This window comes from Equus przewalskii, chromosome 1 (assembly GCF_037783145.1).
Source record: "Equus przewalskii isolate Varuska chromosome 1, EquPr2, whole genome shotgun sequence".
In the NCBI taxonomy this organism is placed as follows: Eukaryota; Metazoa; Chordata; class Mammalia; order Perissodactyla; family Equidae; genus Equus; species Equus przewalskii.
Window position 1 is genome coordinate 21,230,646 of NC_091831.1, and position 23,591 is coordinate 21,254,236.

Consider the following 23,591-nt stretch of genomic DNA (forward strand, 5'->3'; position numbering starts at 1 on the left):
AATCACTTTAAATAACTGGCATAGCTCACACTGTTTTCATCAACAGCAACAGCAATAAAAATAGCTCCTTAGATAGAAACTCTACTACGTACCTTGCAACTTGGCCCCAGAACTTTCTGCAGTTGAATTCTCTCCTCCTGTTCATCAAGCGACCCTTGGTAGTCGTAATAGGCAACATCTCCCAGGATCAGGGACTCTTGAGAAATTGGAAGGATGCCGCACTTCATGGAGGATACCTATTTGATTTGGTCCATGCCAAGATAACACACTTAGTTACTAATTACTCTTTTATAGGAACCTGATGCTTCAGCCAGCTCAGGAAGCACTGGCCTATTCACTGTGCTCACCATTCTAAGCCCACCTCCCAATTAGCTCTTTACTTCTTCCAGGAAAAAAAAAAAAGGGACTTAGAGGATATAACTCAATTTAAATGCTGTGCCAAATATTATGAAAGAAGCTTTGCTCCAAAGAACTCAGTGACCCAATTATTAAACTGATTAGTTCAAAAATGCAAAATGCTATCTCTCCAGTTGTTTCCTAGAATGGTAGCATTTGATTCAAAGAGCCTTTTGCTTTCTGGGTATGGAGAAGATAATACTTCAAACATGATTTTGAATGGTGGGGCCTGAAAGAATGCAGATAGTATCATGTAAAGAAAGCCATGAAAATAATACACAGCCCAGAGTCACTGCTGGTCTTGGCCCTTCAGGGACTTACAGCTGCTGTTGCAAGGGTATGGATGTGTATCACACACTTAACATCAGGTCGTGTTGAATAGATTGCAGCATGGGGACTGAATCCTGTATGGTCAATTTTCAAATTAGTACTTCCCTGATCAACCACTTCTCCTATTATGTTGACTTTCACCTGGAAAAAGCAGAAAGACACATTTAATTGGTACATATGTATCAAAGTTCGCCTGTGTTCCACAAGCTAAACCAGGAGGTGGCAACCATTGTGTCAAAGGCCAGACAGTAAATATTTTAGACTTTGTGGGCCTCTGTTGCAACTATTCAACTCTGCCACTGTAGTACAAAAGCAGCCATAAACAACTGTAAAAGAACGGTTATTGCAGTATCCCTGCAAAACTTTATTTACAAAAACAGCCAGTCTGCAACAAAACTTGGTATTTAGCAAGAAGCACAGTTTTCAAGAAACTAAATAACTTAAGCTCTTCACCAAGGTCTGGACAAGTCTGGCATTTATGGAACTGGCTGGAAAATTTCCATTTGCTAACATTGTAGTAACTAGAACCAATGTAGCTCCTGCTGTTCTAGAGGCCGATAACAGTGTGTAGGAGTACAATCATGGAAAAAGAAAATGCTAGAAGGTCAGACCCTATACTCACACCAACTGAACTTTGTTTAAATCTGTCTATAAAATACTCAGATTTTGTGTGGGTGTTTTTTCAGTTTGTTTTTTAAACAAATTCCAAATTCCAGAGTGTAAAGGGTGTAAAAAAATTCAAGGTTCCCTTCAAAACAAGGATAGGTTAACTGATAAGACCAACTCATTTATTAGTCTCTTCAACTACCTTGTTTTTCCCTAAAACTTTTTTTAAAAATCACCATAATTTTCTAAACTCTTCCCTGTTGACTAGTAAATGTTTTTCCATCCATACCTTTTCTTGTTTTGTCCCGTCCCAAAAGCTAAAAACTGTCAAAAAAGCACAAGGAAGCACAGAAAAAATAACATAGGAATGAAAATTATACCAAATTGGAGGCTGTGGCTTCAGAAAAAGACAGACCTCTGGGAATTATTATAATGTGGTCTTGCTCCTTACTTATTCTTACCTGAGAAAGAAAAAAAAAAAGCAATAGGAAATTACTATGAGGTATTCATATTTTGCAATGTAAACATGACTAGAAATATATTTACAATGAATAATTGTTAGAGATCTGGGAAAAACACCACCACCACAACAAAGCAGAAACTAAAGCAATATGAAAGTTTCCTTGAAAGGTTTTCTTCCCTCAACCCTCAAGTACTTGCAAAAAATTCTGACATTAGTTTCTCATTTACTGGACTTACCTCAACTGTTATTACGGGGGTTCTAAGATTGCTTAGGGTCAGCTACATTCATGAGAAACAAAAGCCAATATTATTCAACTGAATGCAGCAACGACTATAATCTTGGTTTACAACATGGAAATTAAGGGAAAATGGGCAAAGGAAAGAGAGTCTCTTTCTAGGAAGGAATTAAGGTTGAGATAGAAAGGGAAATTAAGGAATGGCCAGAAGGAAGAGAAGAAAAGTTGTAGGAAGGCTGCACCTTGCATCCGTGCCATTTCCATATTTTCATACGTTTTTGCTTCCAAATATTATCTTGCTTCCAAGTGTGGCAACATGAGAACAAGATGACGATGAATGGGGAAAAATATATTTAGAAAATAAAGACCAGGGAGGAAACTTCCCTGACCTGCTCTATTTTTCCTGCCCCAAATGCTTTTTAATGTCACTGATGCTCAGATATAATTAACAGAGAGAGAAAATTCTGCCAGAAGGATTTCTTCCTGGATAGATTCTACAACTGGTCTGAATTAAAGGAATAAGACAGATAGCAAATAGACAAGAAAACTGGGGTAACTGCAGCCTCTCCACTGGAGATAAGGTTTAAATCGGGATTAGGTTGTGATCCAGCATGCTAGTTCAGAGAATAAAGTCTCAAAAACTGGACTTTTGAGGAAAGGTAAGAAGAGTACAGTTGCCATCTAATTGGAATTTTTAAGAACAGGAATTAAAAGCCAAAGAACTCACTGAGATGTAGGTATTTGCCAGGTGTGCCCATCCAAACAAGTCCGCAAGTCTGTACAGGCTGGCAAGTTTACAGCGAGTAAGTTTTTCTCCCTTCACGTATGAGGATGTATCTGCCCCAGGAAGGTCATTGATAGGTGTGACCATGCCGAGACCTAAAAGAGGGAAAATTGTGGAGAGGGATTGAGGTCAAGTAATCCCTTACCTGGAAATTAGCTGCCAGGAAGCAGCCTGAGTCTGGGAGTGTCCCAGCCTTGTAAATAAGGATCTGAAACCAGCCCACACAATGTTTCACTAGCTTATCTTCCTTTAGAGAAGTACACTGCGAGTAAAAATACGTATCAGCAATCTTCTTTGCAGTTTCATCTAGTACTTATTAGGAAGTTAGGCTCACACCACCGGGAAAAATGATCACATGATCCTTACAGTGAAAGTGTTATCAATACTGAGGTTACTGCTAATTTTATGATGAAAAGATCTCAACAGAAAGCTACTTTTAAAATATCACTTTTGACTTTTACTCAAACAAAACACATTTAAGCTGGAAAAGAATGCATTCAAACAGTAGTCTGGCTTCTGCCCTCACGAAGCAACAAAAACTAGTCTTGGTCTCTAATGACCCAACTGCTAAGTTCAACCTTGGCTCAGTCTTTGTTCCCCCGACACCTTTACCACCTCTTTCCTAGATTCTCCTCCAGACCTCAGGGATACTTTCCTGGATCTTGTTCCCTTTCCACTGCTGCTTCTTTCTCCCTCAACAAGTTCTTTTCTCTTTCTTTTCCCCAACTGTGGCTCTTTCCCAAAGCTCAGGCCTCCACTACACGCTTTTCTCATTTTACTTTTCTCCATGAAAACACCATATACTCTCAGGCCTCCAGCTGTCACTTCTGTGCGATGACACCCTGATCTTCATCTCTGACCAGGCCTTCCTGCCCTTTCTTCAGCCTGCTGTTTCTAACTGCCTGTAACACAGCAACATAAAAATTAACAGGGTCTAAAAGTGATTTTATCTCCCCTAATTTTTCTTATTTTCTCTCTTTTCCTTACTCTTCTAATATTGACAGTACTGCAATTCCTGCAGGCTTGAACACTGGGTGACCTTTACCTCTTATCTTTCCTAGGCCCCATATGTAATTTATCACATAGTCCATCACTCTTTTCTTCAGAAGGTCCTGCATTTTTCATATTCGAGTTCAGGCCTTACCTCACATGTAACCCTTGCAATAAGCCTTCTCCTTCTTGTCCTTGCCTGTAGCCCTTCTCTTCATAAATCCATTCTGCATAAACCCACCAGATTGAGTTTCCTTTAACTTCACTATTCCACTGCTCAAAGTTGTGCAGGAGCCCCAAACCTGAAGGCCAAGAGGGGCCAGGAAATTAGTGTAAATGCATAAACTAGGCCTGGTGCAGCCTGCAGGCGATTAGAGAGCACACGCCTGGTTTGAAGAGGCAGCTCAATTCACCAGTCAGCTGTTATCATGTGAGTTTCTGAGTCTAGGGCTACGAGAACAGTTAAAGAGAAGTCCCCAGTCAACACTCTAATGTGAGATCTTCTAATTCTGAAACATTATGAACCAACTCAAAGAAGAAGTTTTAACACGTAAACCACGCAAAACAGTATAATTTCTGACAAAATTTCAGAGTCAGCCATTAACCTATCTCCTCCTCTCCCTGCCCTTCCAACTTTGACTTTCTCTTTTCACAACACAACATAAATATTCCAGCCAAACTGGTTGATTTCTATTCCCTGACCTCTGAGCACTGGGACATGGCTTTCCTGCTGCCAGGCCTTTGTCCATTCCACCCAGTAACCCCTGCAGCTCCCCTTTCCTACCATGGTATCTAGGTCACTCATAAGATAGCTCCTCTTATTATTTCTGACTTCCATGACTAGTCTTCCTCTTCCAACTTTTGAAATTTTCTTTTAGACCCTTTTCTCCTCTATACCCTCGTGCATGATTATTTAATCAACATACACAGCTTTGAGTAATACTTCTCTATGTCCATCTGCCAAGCCATTCTTAAGCTCTAGGACTGCTTTTCCAACTGCTGCAATGTCTTGGTAATTCTCTCTTGGTGGCTTTGGTATGCCTACAGTTTGAACTTCCTCCATTTCCCAACCCAAACTAGATCCCCAACTCTGGACATTCCTATTTTTGTCTAATAATATCATGAAATCTCCCAGTTAATTCTTCACACAGAAACTATAGTGGTCTTTCTACATCATCCTCCTTCTTAAAATGGCTTTCCAAAGTTAGAATAAAATCCAAACTTTCAACTCTGCTTGTGAAGCCCTATATGATTTAGTCTCTGCCTATGTTTCTGACGTCACTTTGTTCTACTTGTCCCCTCAAAAACCATGCTCCAGACCATAATCTTTATTTTTGTCCTCTGAAGAGGCTGTCAAACTCATTCTCACCTTATTCCCTCCTAACACCTGTACCTGTTCCTTCTACCTGGAATGCTTACTCTCAGTCTTGGTATGGTTTGCTCCTTCTTGCAATTAAGATTTCAGTTTAAATGTCACCTCCTCAGAGAGGTTTTCTTTCATCACCCCATCTAAAGTAGTCACCTAGTTACTCCTATCAAATCACCATATATTAATTCTCTGCATAGCACTTCCTATTATCTGACCATTTTCTTTATTACTCTATTTTCTGTCTCCACAAGCACAGGAATCTTGTCTGTATTGTTTATCACTGTATCCCCCATCCCTAACAGGGACTATAACAGCACAATGGTAGATACTCAAAATTATACAAAGAGCGAACCAAACTAGCTTAACCTTTGAGTTTTTCTGTTTCTTCTGATAGAACGTTTCTCCCAAGCTGGAAGAGTGATTTTGGAACTCACTATTCTTCCCACACTCTCCCCTCCACCTGCTCCACATCACCACATCGAACCTGCTGCTATATCTTCTCTATTCTCCCTTGGTTATGTCTTTCTCATTGATCTCTTCCTTCTTGAATCCACAACCACTACATTAGTTCAAGCACTTATACCTCATGTTGGAACTCTTTGAAAGATTCTTTAGCCGTATGTATGTACACCTTGCATGTTCCCACCATCAAGTCATTTTGTATGCCATCCCTCTATTGGAAAGTACTTGAACTCATTGCATTCTTTCTTATAAATCTTTAACCAAAAAGAAAAAAAGGAAGGAAGAAACAAAGGAAGGAAAAGAAGGAAAATAAAAGAGATGAAAACAAAGTCCCTTGACTCTGACATGAAGCCTCATCCCTTGAATCTGATGTGAAGCAGTCCCTGCCAGTCACCTCTGATACTCTGGGTACCTTCCCCGGTATTGCAATGAGCTCTGTACATATCTCACTGAGATGCAAAGTGCTTGAACTCAGTGCCTTATGATTCCTGGTATCCTTTCACTGTTCAGCTCACCAAATTTGTGCTCTCACTAAAGAGCTGTTGAATGAATAAAATGTCCTAACCCCTCTTTTACACCAAGTTCTAATTACTCCATCTCTTAAAGCCTGGTTAGTTCAGGCTTCACTTCTTCCATAAAGTTTTCTCAGTCCACTTCAGCCAAAATCAATTCCAATTCTGAGTTCGTGGAATGATGACATATACAAGGTCATTAGACAATTTCTTATGGACTGCTTTGCAATTTGTTTCCTCTATAGTTATCTTGCAGTTTTAATCTTTTGTGCATTCATGGTATGTCTTCTCAACTAAAACATATATTTACCTAGGGCAGGGACCAAATCTTATAACTTTTTTGTAATCCGCATAAAGTCTAGTAAATGCCTGGTTGATATGAAAAAGTAAGAGATTCTAACACTATGCTACTCTAAGTATTAGATGTTATGAATTTAAGGACTGAACCAGAACAGAGTATGCTGCTAGAGATGTAAAGTGTTCAAAGTAAAGATAAAATTATAATTTTTTAAACTTTCCAAAACTGACGTACTGAGGGGAGGTGAAGTAAAGCCTGAAAAAGAATTGGTCATGATGTAATCTGCAATCTGTTGTAATGCTAGTAATCCAGTTGGGTTGTGGCCTTTCTTCATCTGTTCTTGAATAAGACATTCCAGGTCTTCCCGAAAGGCCTGTAATACACAAGAACAACCATTGAGCACATACACCTCACTTGGAGCAGAACGACCCAAACATAACTTGCTCTGATATAATCAATCTTTCCCCCATCCCTCTTTTGAATAGCTTTCATCTATACTACTTTAAAACAAATATAAAACAAAAAACAATAAAATTAAAACACTGGAAGAAGAAGCAAGAAGCTTACTTTCATGAGAGGAAAAAATCATTAGACACTCTTAATCTCAAAGAAAATGAGCTATTATAACATTTACAACAGACAAATATAGATAAAACAATTCTATTAATAATATTCAACTAGGGCACCAAGTATAGACCGATACAAAAAGAGACTCATTCCTTGCCTAGCAGCCTCATTATCTGGGTTGGGAAAGACTCCCTATTTGAATGCAGCACAACTCCAACTACAGAGTGACTTAGAGCAAAAGTGTTTACTACGACATGCTAAATCATGGCTTCCATTTTATTGATTTCCACGGCAATTCCTTAGCTCCATAAACTTTGAAGGCAGACTGATAAGAAGAGTTGAGAACTGACTACTCCCCTACTGTAACACTGTGCTAAAGAAAGAACATTTTTTTTCCAACTTTGAGTACTATATGTTCCTGGAGTTCTGCTGTATCTTTTTTTGGGAGGGAGGGTGTGTATGTGGTAGAAACAGTGTTTATATATAAATAAAAATCCTGACTATTAAGAGAAAAATCTCTCTCCCAGTAACCCTTGAGTTGCTAATATGATTCATCATTTGAAATCTCTTCTAACTCTTCATATTAGTTGAAATGGCTGGTTTTCTAGCTCCATCACATCAAACCAACACTTATTTTACTACATTCCTCATTTGTTCTCTTGCTCACGTCTGTTTTCAGTCATTTTAAACATGAAGGCTCTTGCTATATAAATCACCTAAACCTTGCTCTTCCATTTGAGACTGGTTACATGTGCAGAAAAATGCCCAGCAAGAAATTTTTTCCCACTTCACCTAAGAGGGAGAAGGCAGAAAACTGCTTTGGAATCACTACCTCCAAGAGAGGCAGGTATGAAAACCTTGGAGATGACTGGGGAACGCTTCCTTAGAAGGGTGAATCTCCTTTGAGTCACTGACAGTAGCCTTCCTCAGAAGGCTGCAAATAAGATCTCCTGGAGTTCCTGCTTAGATGTAGCCTTGCTTAGAGGATGGCTGAAGAACTCAGAGGTTTTCAGAAAGAAGGACTTTCTTTTTTTTTTAAAATAATGGCATAGGAGCCCATGGCTGGAAGGGGAAATGCGGTTCTGAGCTATGAGGTGGTAGATATTAGGACCAGTCCCGACTCAATGGTTGTGCTGCTTTTAGAACAACAGTTGAGAGGCATCTGTGATATGAACTGAAAAAGGTGAGTGCTAATAGCTGTAATCTTGGGAGGTCAACCATGGGGCATCATGGAACACCCTGAGTTTAGCCCAGGAAGAGGGAGAGGGAGAAGGAGGTCATCCTTCCCTGATGCACCACGGTGGCCTGCACAGGAATCTGGGTCAACAGTGAACCTGAATCTTCTGCTGGGCAGGGTAAGACTAGTTTTCAACAGCACCACCATGCGGCAGGGAGGTACAGTGGCAGTGGTGGACTGAACAGACTCTAGTGTGATTCTTTCACATACACAGATGCAGACACATGTGCACACCATACACCACATCTTGGATATGGAAGCCACTGCTGAACTCTTTTGGACTATGTAAGGCACTGAAGTTCTTGGGACAAGTCAGGGGAAAGTAGAAATTCCAAGAGAAAGATGCTGTACTTTCTGCTGATACAGCAGGTGGATGTTTTAGTGATTAATTTAAAAAATACTAGTGACCATATTGGAATTCTGAGTTCATGGAGCAGTTTATACCAGTTAAACATGGTTTCTGTTTTACAAATTCAAGGTTTGTTAAATGTAAATCATTATAATGTAAATTACAAAAATTCTAAAACCTAATTCTATTGACTGTATCTAGTTCATTTAAATACATGATTTAAACCAGAGAAACTATCCTATAAAATATCCTCTACAAAGACATATTACATTTGTCAGAAAACTCCATTAATACATTTCTAAGACCTTATGAACACAAAATGGTTGTGAGTTGTATATAAGATGGATGGATGCCTCCACACAGATGACTAACATGAGTATTTTACCATGTTTAAGGCTGAAAAGAATCTTCCAGATACACTCATTTATCTTACATAAACTACAGAAAAACTTCTGGATACCTGGCAACGGTCCAATCTGCTATTCTTCAAAACCAAATTCTATTTAAACTTTCCTCAGTTCAAAGCAGCTATAACCAATATCCTCTAATTAAGCAAAAAAAAAAATTAATGACACCTACTATGTGTATCACTCATTATTTACATTATGAAACTCTGAGAAGTAGGCATTATTTATTTTATTGAATGTCCCGCCTCATATTGTTCCAGGAAGTATTTAAGGTGGATTCTATTGTTTGAAATGATATAAAAATAAATTAAATATAGGTAAGAAAAGTCAAGCTTAAGAGAAAATAAGCATAAGGAGATTAGACAGAGCCAGGAATGAGGTTAACATACAAAGTACATGCTATAAAATTGTAAGCATTTGCCAGAGATGGGCCAAACTTTATCTAAACTCTCTAGCACTCAACACAAATCAAGACGATCTGCTCAGTATGCTGATTTACAATGGTGTTAAGATTAAAAACCAATCAGTTGGTCAAGAGAATCACAATTTATGAAACTGATGAGAAACTTCTGCTGAGTGAGATGAGAAAGCTAAATAAGAAAGGTTGAAAACTTTGTACAAGGTCACACAGCTAGTAAATGTCAGAGGCAAGGACTCAAGTTAAATGCTTTTTTTCATTAGGGAAAACGCTTTTTTCACTTCCATATATCCCCCAATATGGTGAGTACCATCCTAAAGCTTTGGGATGATCCATGGTGTCATAGAGGGATGAATAAGCCCTTCTGAAATCAAGAGAAAAAAAATAGGTGAAAAATATTTCCCCTTTAAGGCTAGTGAATAGTTTCTTTGCAGTATAAGAAAAGAAAATTTTCACAGTAAATGAAATTTCCTCAGCCTTTTTATATAGTTGACAGTGCTTCAACAGATAAGAATTCTTCTATTCCAAAAGATTTAATATTTTTTGTCATGAACATTTATTTATAACTCATTTTTAAATGTTTCCAATATTTTTGAAATGTTGTTCAGATAATTACCTAAGTCATAAAACAGTTAGTATAAAAATTACTAATGATATGAAACGGTTTCACCTGGTTTTTAAAATCTATCAATAAACTTATTAAGATTTCATTAAAATATATTAACAAAAATTTTTACTTATCTTTATGATGGATAGTTAATCATATTCCTATTAAAATCCAATGTTAATAAAACAGTCATTTATAGTTGATTCATTTAAATCTCACAACAAAAGTCCTAAGATAGGCAATGATTTGCTCAAGGCTGCATAGCTAGTAAGTAAGTGGAATAAAGATTCAAATCTGGAACACTCAGTTGGGCACAGGATCTTTTCCCAATTTTATCAGGGATATGTTGTATCCCTCAAACTAAATACAATTAATAAGGCAGCAGGCATGTTGTGATCAGAAATACAGAGAAAACCTCTTAGGCTAGATTAGAGCGATAAATTGTAATGATAGATAAAGGGGAAAAAATTATATATCAGCAGATTATGATGACCCTGGAGTACCAAAGTACTTGTCCTCTTACAGCTAGGAATTCTCCCATCAAAGCAGAATGAGAAACTAACTTACAAGGAGGGCAGCAAGGTCATATGCTGGGCTTCTGAAGTCAGATTAAGCCAACAATTCCCTAGGGTCTCCAAGAGAGAAGAGTCAGGTTAAAAGATCAAACAACTCACACACAAAACCACAGCATAAACCATGTCTTTCATTCCAGATACAAATGAGCAGAGAAGAGGAGGTGGTGGGGGTTGTTACTCCTTGAATACATGAATACAGGAACATGAATAAGCCAGAGTCCTATCAGGGTGATAGATTCTTTGACACTTTCAAAAACCCAAAATACAGTCTAAGGAATTATGCTTATAATCTTCAAAGTGTTGCCACAAAGGCATAAAATGCTTTAAATTAGCAATATTGTATATAACTTTATGTATACAATTTCCACAAATACTTGCCTACTACATGCTAGGCACTGCGCTATATGCTTTTATGTTATTTCATTTAATTGGCACAACTGCATAAGGTCTATTTTACCAACAAAGAAACTGAAGCTCAAGTTAAGTGAGTTTCCTAATGCCACATAGCTAATAAGTGGTGATGAAGCCAGATCCAAAACAAGCACTATATGCATATATGTATGTATAAAAATTTTTGTATAAACAGATTAAGACTGCAAACAATGAGAAAATGGGCTGACCCCTAACTTAGGTCAAAACAGTCTGGTACTCCAGGATCTCTATAATCTGTTATACAATTTTTTGGCCATATCTACCATTACTACCTCATGCTCTGGTCTAGCCTATGAGGTTCGCTCAGCATTCTCTGATCACAACTTGTACTTTTCTATTGTTGCTCACTATATTTCATCAAATGCAAATGGTAGCTTCCACTGTTCCTCCACCTAATGAATTCTTATACTTTATTCAAAATACATGTCTTAAATGCCACGTTTTCCTTAAAGCTTCTCCTTTAATCACTCGTTAGGAGGGATCTCTATGTTTTTTCTCTTCCCATCCCACTCTGAATTCTTTTAACACTTGCCTATACTACACTTAGGGTACCATCATATGATTGCGATTTATCTTCCTACTCTACTATATTATATATTATATATATATATATTATATCTGATGGCTGGAGCTGTGTCTTTCACATTTCTAGAGTCTCCCTGAGTGTCTAGCTCCACGCTCAATTAATTAAATAGTAAGTTAGAGTTTCTTGCCTTTTATTTTCCTAGATATAAGGAAAGAAAGTAAAGAATCTGATTGCAAGTTTGATTGAGTTAATATAGCAAATATCCATTTCATAGGTTATTAGCACTGGAATCTGAGGCCCTAGAAAACAGTTTTATCAATCCACTACTTGAATGAGAAATTCTTCCTGTGTAATTAGGCTTGTCCATCATCTAAAAGAAGAAATACATCTGTTTCTTTTTTATATAAGAAATGAATCTTCACTGAATGTTATAAATTTTTAAAAGTCATTTAATTCTTCAACTCAAACAAAATCCTACTTGGAAACTTGGTTTTATCCCCACAGTGTTATGGTTTGGACAGTTCTCTCATCAAACATGTCCAAAAAAGTATGGTAAAAAAACATCACTAGGTGAAAAACAAAATGTTTAAGTTAGAAAGAGGGTGCCTTAAAAGCCTTATCTGCATCTCATACCCTTTTTATTTTATACATCATCTGTCAATGCTGAAGGAGTGATCCTGTAAACTCTGAATTCATAAGGTATGGATAAAAATAAACTTGTAAAAACATGACAGATCCAGAGATTTAAGATTCATATAGGGCAATAGTATACTTTAAGTACAGATATGTTCATGTATACTATAAACCAAAAGTAGAATTAACTTGAAATATCAGATCTTAAGGCTTCTGTATCTAAGGTCAGAACTTTCAGGAGAAAGTGGCAATAGACGAAGGATCTTTTAAATCAAAGAAAAGAGGACCAATTTGATAAAAGAAATTGACCTGATGAAATTATTTCATTTACGGCTAAAAAAAATAATCTTATCAGGTGATTTATAAGTAATGTCTAACTTATGGAAATCAGGTAACAGAATACTGATAAATATCAGAGATGGATTTGAAATATCCACATCTGGATATTCTACCTCATAATAATTACTAGAGAGAAAAACTGGAGCAAAAAGAAAAAAAGATTACAGACTTGCTGCTCCCAAGGCACCTTGCAATTATATTATTAGATCTCTCCTAAAGTGGGATTAGGAGCATAACAAACTTACTTAGAATTTCTCCATTAAGAAATGTATTTATTTGGAACTAGATTATCACTCGTCCTGTTGAAAGCAGAAAAAACAAATAAACCAAATTTTCTTCTGGATGATCTTTCTCCTGTGTCTAAGTCTTAGTTAATATGAAGCTAAAGGTTAGAATAATATCTTTGCTTGAAGCTTATATATAATAAGAATGCAAACAAAATTAAGAAAGAGTACTTGCATCTTAAACTTCCAAAGTGACTAGATAAATCAGGGTGATTTTTTTTTTTAAGATTTCATTTTTTCCTTTTTCTCCCCAAAGCACCCCGGTACATAGTTGTATATTCTTCATTGTGGATCCTTCTAGTTGTGGCATGTGGGACGCTGCCTCAGCGTGGTTTGACGAGCAGTGCCACGTCCGCACCCAGGATTCGAACCAACGAAACACTGGGCCACCTGCAGCGGAGTGCACGATAACTTAACCACTCGGCCACGGGGCCAGTCCCCAATCAGGGTGATTTTGACCAACGCTTCTAATTAAGGCAACCTGTTAATAATTTAGGCCTTAATTACAAAGATATTCTAAACTGTATACAGCTTTGAAGTTTCTCCTCTTCAAAATAAGCTTGGAGCATTACACACTGCCTTGCTATTAAGAAATGTTAGTATGTCATGCGCCTGAGCTATCACCACCTACATGCCTGTTGTCCTATCTTTTGGAGTAATGTTGCACACTTCTGTCAACCAGTCTAAATTGCTTCCTATAGTGGTAAAGTTTAAGAACTTTCCTTTTTTTTTGAAACCCACCAACTGTTTTCCGTATTGAGCTGTCAAGTTTGGTACGAGCTTGCTGGGCAACATTCAAGTGTTGAATGACTCAAAGCCCATACAGCTATTCATCCATCCATCCATCCATGTATTTGGAATTTATTGAATATCTACTACACAGAAAGTGCTGTTAGTTTTTCAACTTTCATGTTTAACTTTGATGAGGTATTATTTAATTCCAACAGTTTGTCATGGACACTTCATTCTGAGAGAAGGGGGTAAGTGACAATCTAGGGTCTCCATAGACATATAAAGGAGGAGTATATTGGCCAAAGAAAACTTGTGGATTCCCTCTACTGCATTAACAAAATCTCTAGCTAAACCAATTTACTCACCAGTGCTTGATTTCTAAGACAAATACTTTCTTAAATTAAAAAATATATATATGACAAAAGATCATGAAATTGTGAGAAAGAAGTAATACCCAGAGTCAGAGTGAGACAAATTCTTTGCTCCTCTCTTATTTTCTCAGCTCAAGGCAGTAAGGTGCTAAGTTTGCTTTTATTAGTTTCTCTCCCAATTTCCTTTCTTCCCAAATGAACCCAGTATTTTAAATAGAGGGCTTACAAATTTGTTTCTTACAAACACGAATTAGTAATGTGTTTGATTTTGATCTTTATTGGTTATAGGTTTGTCTAACAAGGTGAACCCCAATATTCATAGAGACCCACAAAGGTTTTAAGAGAATTATATTGGCAGAAGCACTGCAAGACTAGACTTAATGGAACAAAGACAGTACAAAAAGAAAAGAGGTCTTTGAAACCAAAAACTTATACAAGAAGGAATCTGGCTGAGAAAAACACATAGTTGCAAACACAGTCTATCTTTCAAGGAAAACAAAGGATGATTCAGAGGGTGGAACCAAAAGCCCAGAGGGCGGAGCCACGAGCTAGGGAGACCCATCCCTAGTAAGTAGAAGGACTGAGTCCTCATCAAGGGAACTTCTGAACATTTGCCTAGATGGATTTCAAAATTGCTATGGACCAGTTACTCCTATGTACCCTCAATTTTTCCCCTTTTTGAGCAGGAATACCTATAGCAATTATCTTTGTCTGCCCCACCACTGGATGTTGGGGGGGGGGGGTCACCTCAGCAGATAACTTGTTTCATCAGTTCTTAGGTCTATAGACTGAGAGGAACTGTACTTGAGGAGCATACTTAAGGAATTACACCTGAGGAGCATTATCTGCACCTGGCCCAGATTTAGATGATGAAATTCTGGTTAAGGCTAATGTTGTAATGGAATAAGACTTTTGCAGGGGTGTTAGGAGAGGCTGAGTGTATTTTGCATGTGGGAGGAAGGTAAGGAAATTGTGGAAGACTGTGGTACTTTTAAAATAAACTGTGATCAGAGTGAACAATCCTCCTCTCAAAAGATGGAGCTTAATTCCTCTCTCCTTGAGTATAGGCTGAACTTAGTGACTCACTTCTAACTAACAAATATGGTGGAAGTGGTGGTGTTTAATGTCTGAGATTAGGTCATAAAAGGCACTGCAGGCTCCTCTGTGCTCTTTCTCAGGTACTTGCTCTGGGGGAGAACACTCAAACAGCCTCAGGTAAAGGTCCATGTGGCAAGGAACTGTGGCCTTTTGCCAACAGCCATGTGAGTGACCCACTTTAAGAGCAGAAACCTCCAGCCCAGTCAAGCTTTCAGATGACAGCAGTCCTGGCTGATGTCTTGACTGCAACTTCATGAGAGACCTTGAGCTAGAATCATTAGCTAAACTGCTCCTGAATTCCTGACCCACAGAAACAATGAGATAATAAAACCTTGTTGTTTTAAGCTAAGTCTTGGGATAATTTGTTATATAGCAATAGATAACTAATACAGGGCACCAAGTATCATTTCCTTTGGTGAAAAGTTTGTTGTATTGAAAACAGCTGTCCTAAAACTTGTCAGGAAGACAAAATTTATGATTTTCTGAGTCTTTCACAAATAAGATTTAAAATTCACTAGGAAAGATCTAGGAAAAAACATGATCAATCCACAATTTTTTTAAACCTTCTTTGTTCCTCTCTGGGCTGAAAATTACCACCTTTGCTACATGAATATAGAAGTGACAATCTACATGTCTGCCCTTTCCCATGAGTTCATTAAGTTCCCCAGGGCACGAGTAAAAAAAAAAGTGACACTTTTAAGCCAATTTACAAATGGAAATACATAAGCACAGGTATAACTCATTCTATTGTGCTTTGCTTTATTGCCCTTCACAGATACTGCATTTTTTACAAATTGAAGGCAAGACCTTCCACCAGCAAAAAGATTACAACTCCCTGAAGGCTCAGATGATGGTCAGCACTTTTCAGCAATAAAGTATTTTTTAATTAAAGTATGTACATTACTTTTTTAGACATAATGTTATTGTACACTTAATGAACTACAGTATAGGGTAAACATAACTTTTATATGCACTAGGAAGCCAAAACATTCACGTGACTTACTTTACTGCAGTGGTCTGGAACCAAACCTGTAATATTTCAGAGGGATGCCTCTATAAAAAAATTAGGTAATCTACTCAAAGTTATGCTGTCTTTAGTCTAGTGGGGAAATTATAAAACAAAAACTTTGGCATGGAAATGTAGTATAGTAGTTTTTCCTTTTAAACTTTATGGTTAGAATTGAATGGTTCTCCCTGGAGCACTTTGCAAAGAAATCTCAATATTCAACAACCTTGAACAAAATCTGAACTTCATCTCATTCTTACAGTTACTTTATACTATATGTTACTGTAATCATCTGGCTAATAAGTTAGTTCTTAAAAGTGGGGTTTCTTTACAGGAGGAAGTATATTTATTTGATCCAAATAATTAACATGCTTTTCAACTATTTATAAACACAGAAACTCAGGTTGGCATAAAAGAAGGCACTGAACATTTACTCCCTCATGATGAATTCTCTGGTTAATCTCCTTTCCACTGGGAAAGGGTTTCTTTAAAGGACAGCTTTAAATTTAAGCTATACTTAAATTCCTCAGAGCTTGTATTGCCTTTATAACTTGCAATTGCTTTTATCTAGGCCACTAGTATAGGAGAATTACTCAGAGTGGAATTCCCCTTTGGCTTTGGACTCAACCTCTGTGACTAAATTCACAAGGGCACAACAAAATGATTTACCGGGGCCACCTCAGGCAGAACTACGCCTTGGTGCTTCCTTGAGTCCCTAAGTTGGAAACCTAACATAACCCTAACATGGGCATTATGTGCTTATGTGTGCTAAACTCTGCCTTAAGGGGCCCATGATCTTCATTATGCATAAAGTTACGAATACATTTTGCATCTTAAATCAAGCTGTTTTCTCATTTTTCCATCACTTATATGTGACCTTTGCAATTCCACTAAGGGTTTGTAAAAAAACTAACAAATCACTTAAGTGTGATTTACAAAGTCTGGGTATTACTGTGCAGACAGAATTTTCAAGCTTGAGATGAGTTTATAATCCACTTTTAATCTAGTTAGTTTGGTGTATATGCATATATGTGTGCTTGCATTACGTGTATGTAACATTAGGCGGTCACATCACAGACCTCCTCAGAAACCTTAAGTCTTCCTATGCTGCTCTGAGTGTCAAGGTACCCAAAGGAAGAAGAAAATACGTGTATGGGATGTACCCAACTCATTTCTTGGTTCCTAATACTTCAGTCATGCCTTTCTTTTCTTCACGGATATTCAGTTTGAATTGGTAGCATCTTTTGTCCTACTTTAATGAAGCATTACACTCAGAAATCACACAAAGAAAATTTATACCACCAAGACAATACTAGTTTGTTATAAAAGCTTTGCAGTATTTAAATATATAAATTAGGTGTTCATTTTGCCTCTGAAAGACTGGGGGCAATTAGTCACTCTTCCTCTACCCCTCTTCCAAACTGAGAGTAGTTTAAGATACCTCCTACCTACTATATCAAGGTCTCCAAAGAGGAAGAAACAGTACAGCCTTCTAATTATTTCAACTCACAGGACTTTGCAAGATCTGAGTAACTCGTTTCCTCTGCTCCATCATATTGAAGTCTTGTCGTAGATCAGGAGACATGTTCCTCTCCCTAATGTATTCAGGGTCATTTTCATTGATGCGGTCAAAATACCTCTCTTTGTGAGGCATGCTGGGAGGAGGAGGAGTAGTGACCACGCCTTGGCTGGCATCTGAACTCATGCTTCAAGTCTGCCGATTCACCTTGCTATCTGCATTAACAAACACAAAGGAGGACATTCATGATAAATTCATTATTAAATGCAAATTTTACATGAATCAAGCAGAACTTTTCTTTTGCCTCCAGAATAATGGCGGCAACTTTCTTTAAAAAGTAGCTTCTTAAAAAATAGTAGAACAATTTTTTATTAAAGTAAAAGTATCTTAGATTGTAATGCTAAATTAGAAATTGATATTTTCAGAGCTAATGGAAACTTGTGGTTCAATTAATAATAATGTCATCATACTAATTGAACTTTTTTAAAGCGCAATGATCAAAATATCCAAAAGTAAAACATCACATCTAAGATGGCAAATTTTCAGATCTGAGATGGCAATTTTCACAATTAATGTCAGCAGAGCTTCTCTTTTCTCTCTTACTCACGCTTTTATGTTAGACCAACCTTTGGCCATATTTAATGACCACTACATTTTATAGTGAATGTAATTTAAGGTTTTCAACTGATTCAACAACTTCCCAAGGAAAATGTGGGAATTATTAAGGTTGCTAGACTATATAACTTTAGCAGATATTTTTTCAAATCCAAGAAAGAAACAATAAAAAGCTATTCAGATACCACATAAACAGCTGATTCACTTAATTCTCATGATTATCACTGATACTTAGGAAAATCCCTGATTTTATGTTAGGGAAACAAATTCATTTGGGCTTTGCCATAGCTGAGCACCTAACCAACTATAGCTAGATCAACAGGACAGTCATTTAACATTCCTCCTTTATGCCCCCGCCTGTGATCTCTGCGTTAGAAACGGATGAAGTCATCTAGCTCAGTGCTTCTCAAGTTGCCTATGGTGAAAGACTTTCTCTAATTTGCTGTGGACCAATATTTTTGTAAAATACAAAATTATGCATTTACATGTCATGACAACGTCAAACTGCAAGAAGTTTCTAAACACTTAATATCACATTCTATACTTGTCACAGACTGCTAGTAGACAGTCTGCAGACTGGCACTGGATCCTGGACCACACTTAGGGTAGTGGGTAGCAGTGACCCAGCAGAGAATAACCATCACTGCCAACTAAAGGAATGCTTCCTCCAACTTTCAGAAGAAGTGACTGGGCATAAGCCTAGATCAAGGGAAAGGAAGACCACTGATTAGTGTATCCCTTTCCCTGGTCGTTCCTTTGAACTGAATAAAGAAAATGCAAAAATGTGCAACAAGGAAGAAGAAAAGGAAACAAAAAAAGAAACTGTAAAGATGGTTTTGCTTAACACAATGTTCTCTACAGGTAGTGACTTCCATTCAAATACAACTTGTTCAACATAAATGACTGAGTAACAGAAAAACCATTCTGACTAACTACACAATGGTATTTTTTCAAGTGATTATTTGCCTGGTGGGAAGAATCACTTCATAATAAAGGGAGTTAAATGTAAAACATCCAAGTATTCTTTTTCTATTTATGTAGAAAACTAAGGGGAGAGAGAAGTTCCTGCAGATCTGCAACTCTGCAGATTCTGCACAGCCTTCAAGTCCCAGCAGAACACTTTTCTAGATAGAGTTACTGTATTTGTCTCTAATAAAAAGTTTTCTCTGATTGACTTCATCTCTAAAGCTGCCTGGATCCAACTTAGCCCAAGCAAGCTAATTATACAACATTAAAAATTCCGGCATTAATTCTGGTCCTGGAAATGTAAACTCATTCTGTTAAAAGAATTTTTGCAAAACATGTTAAAACTCCGTTTTCTTCTACTTGCCAACATCAATCACATACACAACATTCTATAAAGTTACATAAATTACTTTAGTGTACTCCACAGAAAATCCATGCAAAATGGTTTAAAACACTTTATATCAAACCACTTAACTAAAATCCTGATTTTGTGACTAGAAAGCAACTAATCAGGGAAGGAAATGTAAAAAAACAAAAAACTGAGCTTTTATATCATTGAGTCTTCCACATCCTAATTCATTAATTTAAAAATTGGGAGAAAACATTCAACTAAAGACTGAATGTGTAATCATTAAATGTGTTCTTCACAGGATAAATGGCCAGGTTTTTTCCCCATTTTTATACAAAACCAATACTAATGGAATGACTCTGGCCATATTATACTCTTCAAAACCCAGGTTTTGCTGTATTGTTATTAGCTTGGTTTACCAACCTATGGTACTTACCTTCATCTTGCTATTATCCATAAATGTGGTACACAGAGTACCAACTGTAAAAAACTTTTCTTTTTTCATATGCAGCTGGGTTATCAGAAGTCTAGAGGTCTAACCAATCTTTGGAACCTAATTTTCTTAGAAGCTGTTTATAATGGGTCCACTTAAACTCCTTAAAACAGCTTACTGCTAGCAGATAGGGATTTCAAGAAGAATTAAAGGTAAAAAAAGCAAATAAACTCACATATATTGGTAAATACCATGCTGCCTTTTAATGGCCAATTACAGACTAACTGGGCACTCAATGAATAATTGGGATACCACTTGACCAACAATCAGTTCTGTTTTAGTTTACCACAGTAGGCCACTGGCTTTGTGAGTCATTTTTTAAAAGACAGTCCACAAATATTGCCTTCAATTGGATTTTACCAATTCCTCAACCCCAAAAGCCCTATTTAGCCTAACAGAGAATAAAGTTAGATAACAAGTTTGTGTCTAACTAAATTTGCTGGGGCTTATAATTTTATGAAAATACAGAAAAAAACAAGCAACTGTGGTAGTGGATTCACTGTCCTAGCAATGGTTTAAGAAACTGATAAGTGAAACACTGATAAGTAAAAGCTTATACTTTGAAGAAAGCTTTATGATGAATACATTTTTATTTATTTATTTTTTTTCCAAGGAAGATTAGCCCTGAGCTAACTACTGCCAATCCTCCTCTTTTTCCTGAGGAGGGCTGGCCCTCAGCTAACATCCATGCCCATCTTCCTCTACTTTATACGTGGGACGCCTACCACAGCATGGCTTGCCATGCGGTGCCATGTCTGCACCTGGGATCCGAAGCAGCAAACCTCAAGCTGCCGAAGCGGAATGTGTGAACTTAACCGCTGTGCCACTGAGCTGGCCCCTGATGAATACATTTTTAGATGAGTAAGGTAAAGAGGAAGATACATTTAACCATCGATTTTAATAATAAAAGAATATTTCATATACATATAACACTTTATAGTTTATACCATGCGTTTATACCTTTCTATCTTACCTTTGCAACTACACAAGAATATAGACGTTGATAATCTGGAGGTTCAGTGGATTAAACATCCTGCCAAAAATTAAACTGCTTATGTCTTAGGCAATATCCAAAGCCACAATTTCTGTCTCCTAGTTCACGTTACAATGACACATACTATTTCACATATCCTAAAACATAAGAGGACTAAACAATTTTGAGACTTTTAGTTTCCATCCTTTCCTGAATATTTAACAATCAGAACTTACAGAATCGTCAAGAAACGAGGAGTGAGCAACATGGCAGATTGAGCTCTTCCCTTAGACTCTCACCACTAAGATACAATGAAAAGGACATTCATATACCAACAGGGGACATTCACACAACACAAAAGATGCCTGAGAGTCCCATGCAGCCATACATCTGAAGGTGGAGGTGCTGGACTCCCCGGACGAAGTTGAAGGAGGTGAAAGGATCTCCTCTCCCTCTGCCAATGGCAGCGATCCAGGGCCCAGGACCATGTGCAGCTACAAGAGGCAAGGGGAGAGGGGTGGCTCTCCATGGGAACACCTTCACTCTCCAAGATCCTTCACAGCCAGTGGGAAAGTCTCACACAGAAGTGACAAAGCTATTGCAGGGGTAAATTCATCAAGCCAGCACTCCAGGAGAGCAGAAAGTGAGGGCAGAGCAAGCGCAGAGCAAGAATAGCCCTGGGATTGTGCAGGTGAAAGAAAGTGCCCCTTCCCCCTCCTGGCACTCCAGCTCAGCTGGTCTGCCAGAGCACCCATACATACAACAGAAAAGCAGCAGATTTGAGGGAGCAAGCAGGGGTGAGGACAGGCTCAGAATACACAGCTCTTGACCCCCACCCAGTGGTGGCAGGTGGAACCTGCAATCATATACTATGACTATGCAGAGGTACAAATCCACACCAAACAGTATGAAAAAATTTATTAATACTCCAGACCAGAAGGAAAATGACAAGCACTCATAAATCAAACCTGAAGGCACAGCAATTTATAATCTAAGTGACAGAGAATTCAAAATAACTATCATAAAAAAACTCCATGAGTTACAAGAAAATATAGATAGGTCAATGAAGTCAGGACTTTCTTCTCAAAAGAGATTGAAACTATAAAGAAAAAACAATTAGAAGTGTTGGAGTTGAAAAACACAATCAATGAGATAAAGAAAAATCTGGACTCCCTGAATAACACAGAGCTGATATTATGGAGGAGAGAATCAGCAGTCTGGAGGACAGAAATACAGAAATGCTTCACAAGGAAAAGGGAGAACTAAGACTAAAAAGTAATGAAGAAATTCTCTGAGAAATATTTGACTCAACCAGGAAATGCAACCCAAGGATTATAGGTATTCCAGAGGGAGAAGAGAAGGAAAATGGAGCAGAAAGTTTGTTCAAAGAAATAATAGCTGAGAACTTTCCAATCCTGGGAAAGAAGCTGGAAATACATGTAAAAGAAGCTAATATAACTCCTAATTACATCAAGGTAAAAAGACATTCTCCAAGGCATACAGTAGTAAAGCTAGCAAAAGACAATGACAAAGAAAAAATATTACAGGCAGCAAAGCAGAAGAAAGTATCTTACAAAGGAACCAGCATCAGGCTTTCAGCAGATTTCTCAGCAGAAACCTTGCATGCTAGGAGAGAGTGGAATGATATATTCAAAACTCTGGAAGACAAAAACTTTCAGCCAAGAATATTCTATTCAGCAAAAATATCCTTCAGATATGATGGAGAAATAAAAACTTTCCCACATAAACAAAAGCTAACGGAGTTCATCACCACAAGACCTCCCCTACAAGAAATGCTCAAGAAGGCCCTCATACTTGAAAAAAAGGAGAAAGTTTCCAAAGCCTTGAACAAGGAGATAAATAGGTAGACAAAATCCGAAAATTGCAGCTATCAGAACAGGTTAGCAAACACTTAATTGTAACATTTAAGATAAAGGGAAGGAAAATATCAAAAAATATATATATAACCTCATCATTTTAATCACAAACTCACATACAAGATGGAATAAACTGTGATAATAATAACTTAGGGGAAGAGAAAAGGGATGAAATCGTCTTAGTCTAAGGAAATAAGTGGCTATCAGAAAATGGACTATCTCATCTACGAGATGTTTTATACAAACCTCAAGGTAACCACTAAACAAATAACTGGAACAGAGACACAAGTGATAAAGAGGAAACTGAGAAAATCACCATAGAGAACTACCAAACTGAATGGTAGTCTGAAGTAAATGGGATGAGAAAGAAGAGAAATGCTGAAGAACCAGAAAATGAGTGATAAAATGGCAGCATTAAGCCCTCATATATCAGTAATCATTCTAAATGACAGATTGAATTCTAAAATCAAAAGACACGGAGTGGCAGGAAGGATTAAAAAAACAAGACCCAACAATATGCTGCCTCCAGCAACACATCTCAGCTCTGAACACAAACAGAGGTTCAGAGTGAAAGGACTGAAGATAACACTCCAAGCTAATGGCAAACAAACGAAAGCAGGTGTTGCCATACTTATATCACACAGAGTACACTTCAAGATAAAACAGGTAATGAGAGACAAAGAGGGGCAGCATATAATGATAAAAGGGACACTCCATCAAGAAGACATAACACTTATAAATATACATGCACCAACACAGGAGCACCAAAGTAC

At 37.5% G+C, this 23,591-nt stretch overlaps 1 protein-coding gene across 50 annotated transcripts in view; it reads right to left on the bottom strand.

Moving 5' to 3' along the window:
* Positions 1–23,591, bottom strand: part of ADD3 (adducin 3) — a 185,873-nt gene that overhangs the window by 11,775 nt on the left and 150,507 nt on the right. For all 50 annotated transcript variants that reach the window (XM_070633354.1, XM_070633339.1, XM_070633140.1 and 47 more), the window contains 6 exons: positions 17,537–17,760; positions 6,680–6,818; positions 2,758–2,909; positions 1,713–1,793; positions 718–867; positions 93–236 (listed from right to left, as the gene is read on the bottom strand). In XM_070633354.1, coding sequence (XP_070489455.1) covers positions 93–236; positions 718–867; positions 1,713–1,793; positions 2,758–2,909; positions 6,680–6,818; positions 17,537–17,731 — 861 coding nt within the window. In that variant the 5' untranslated portion in view covers positions 17,732–17,760. The remainder of the gene's footprint in view (positions 1–92; positions 237–717; positions 868–1,712; positions 1,794–2,757; positions 2,910–6,679; positions 6,819–17,536; positions 17,761–23,591) is intronic.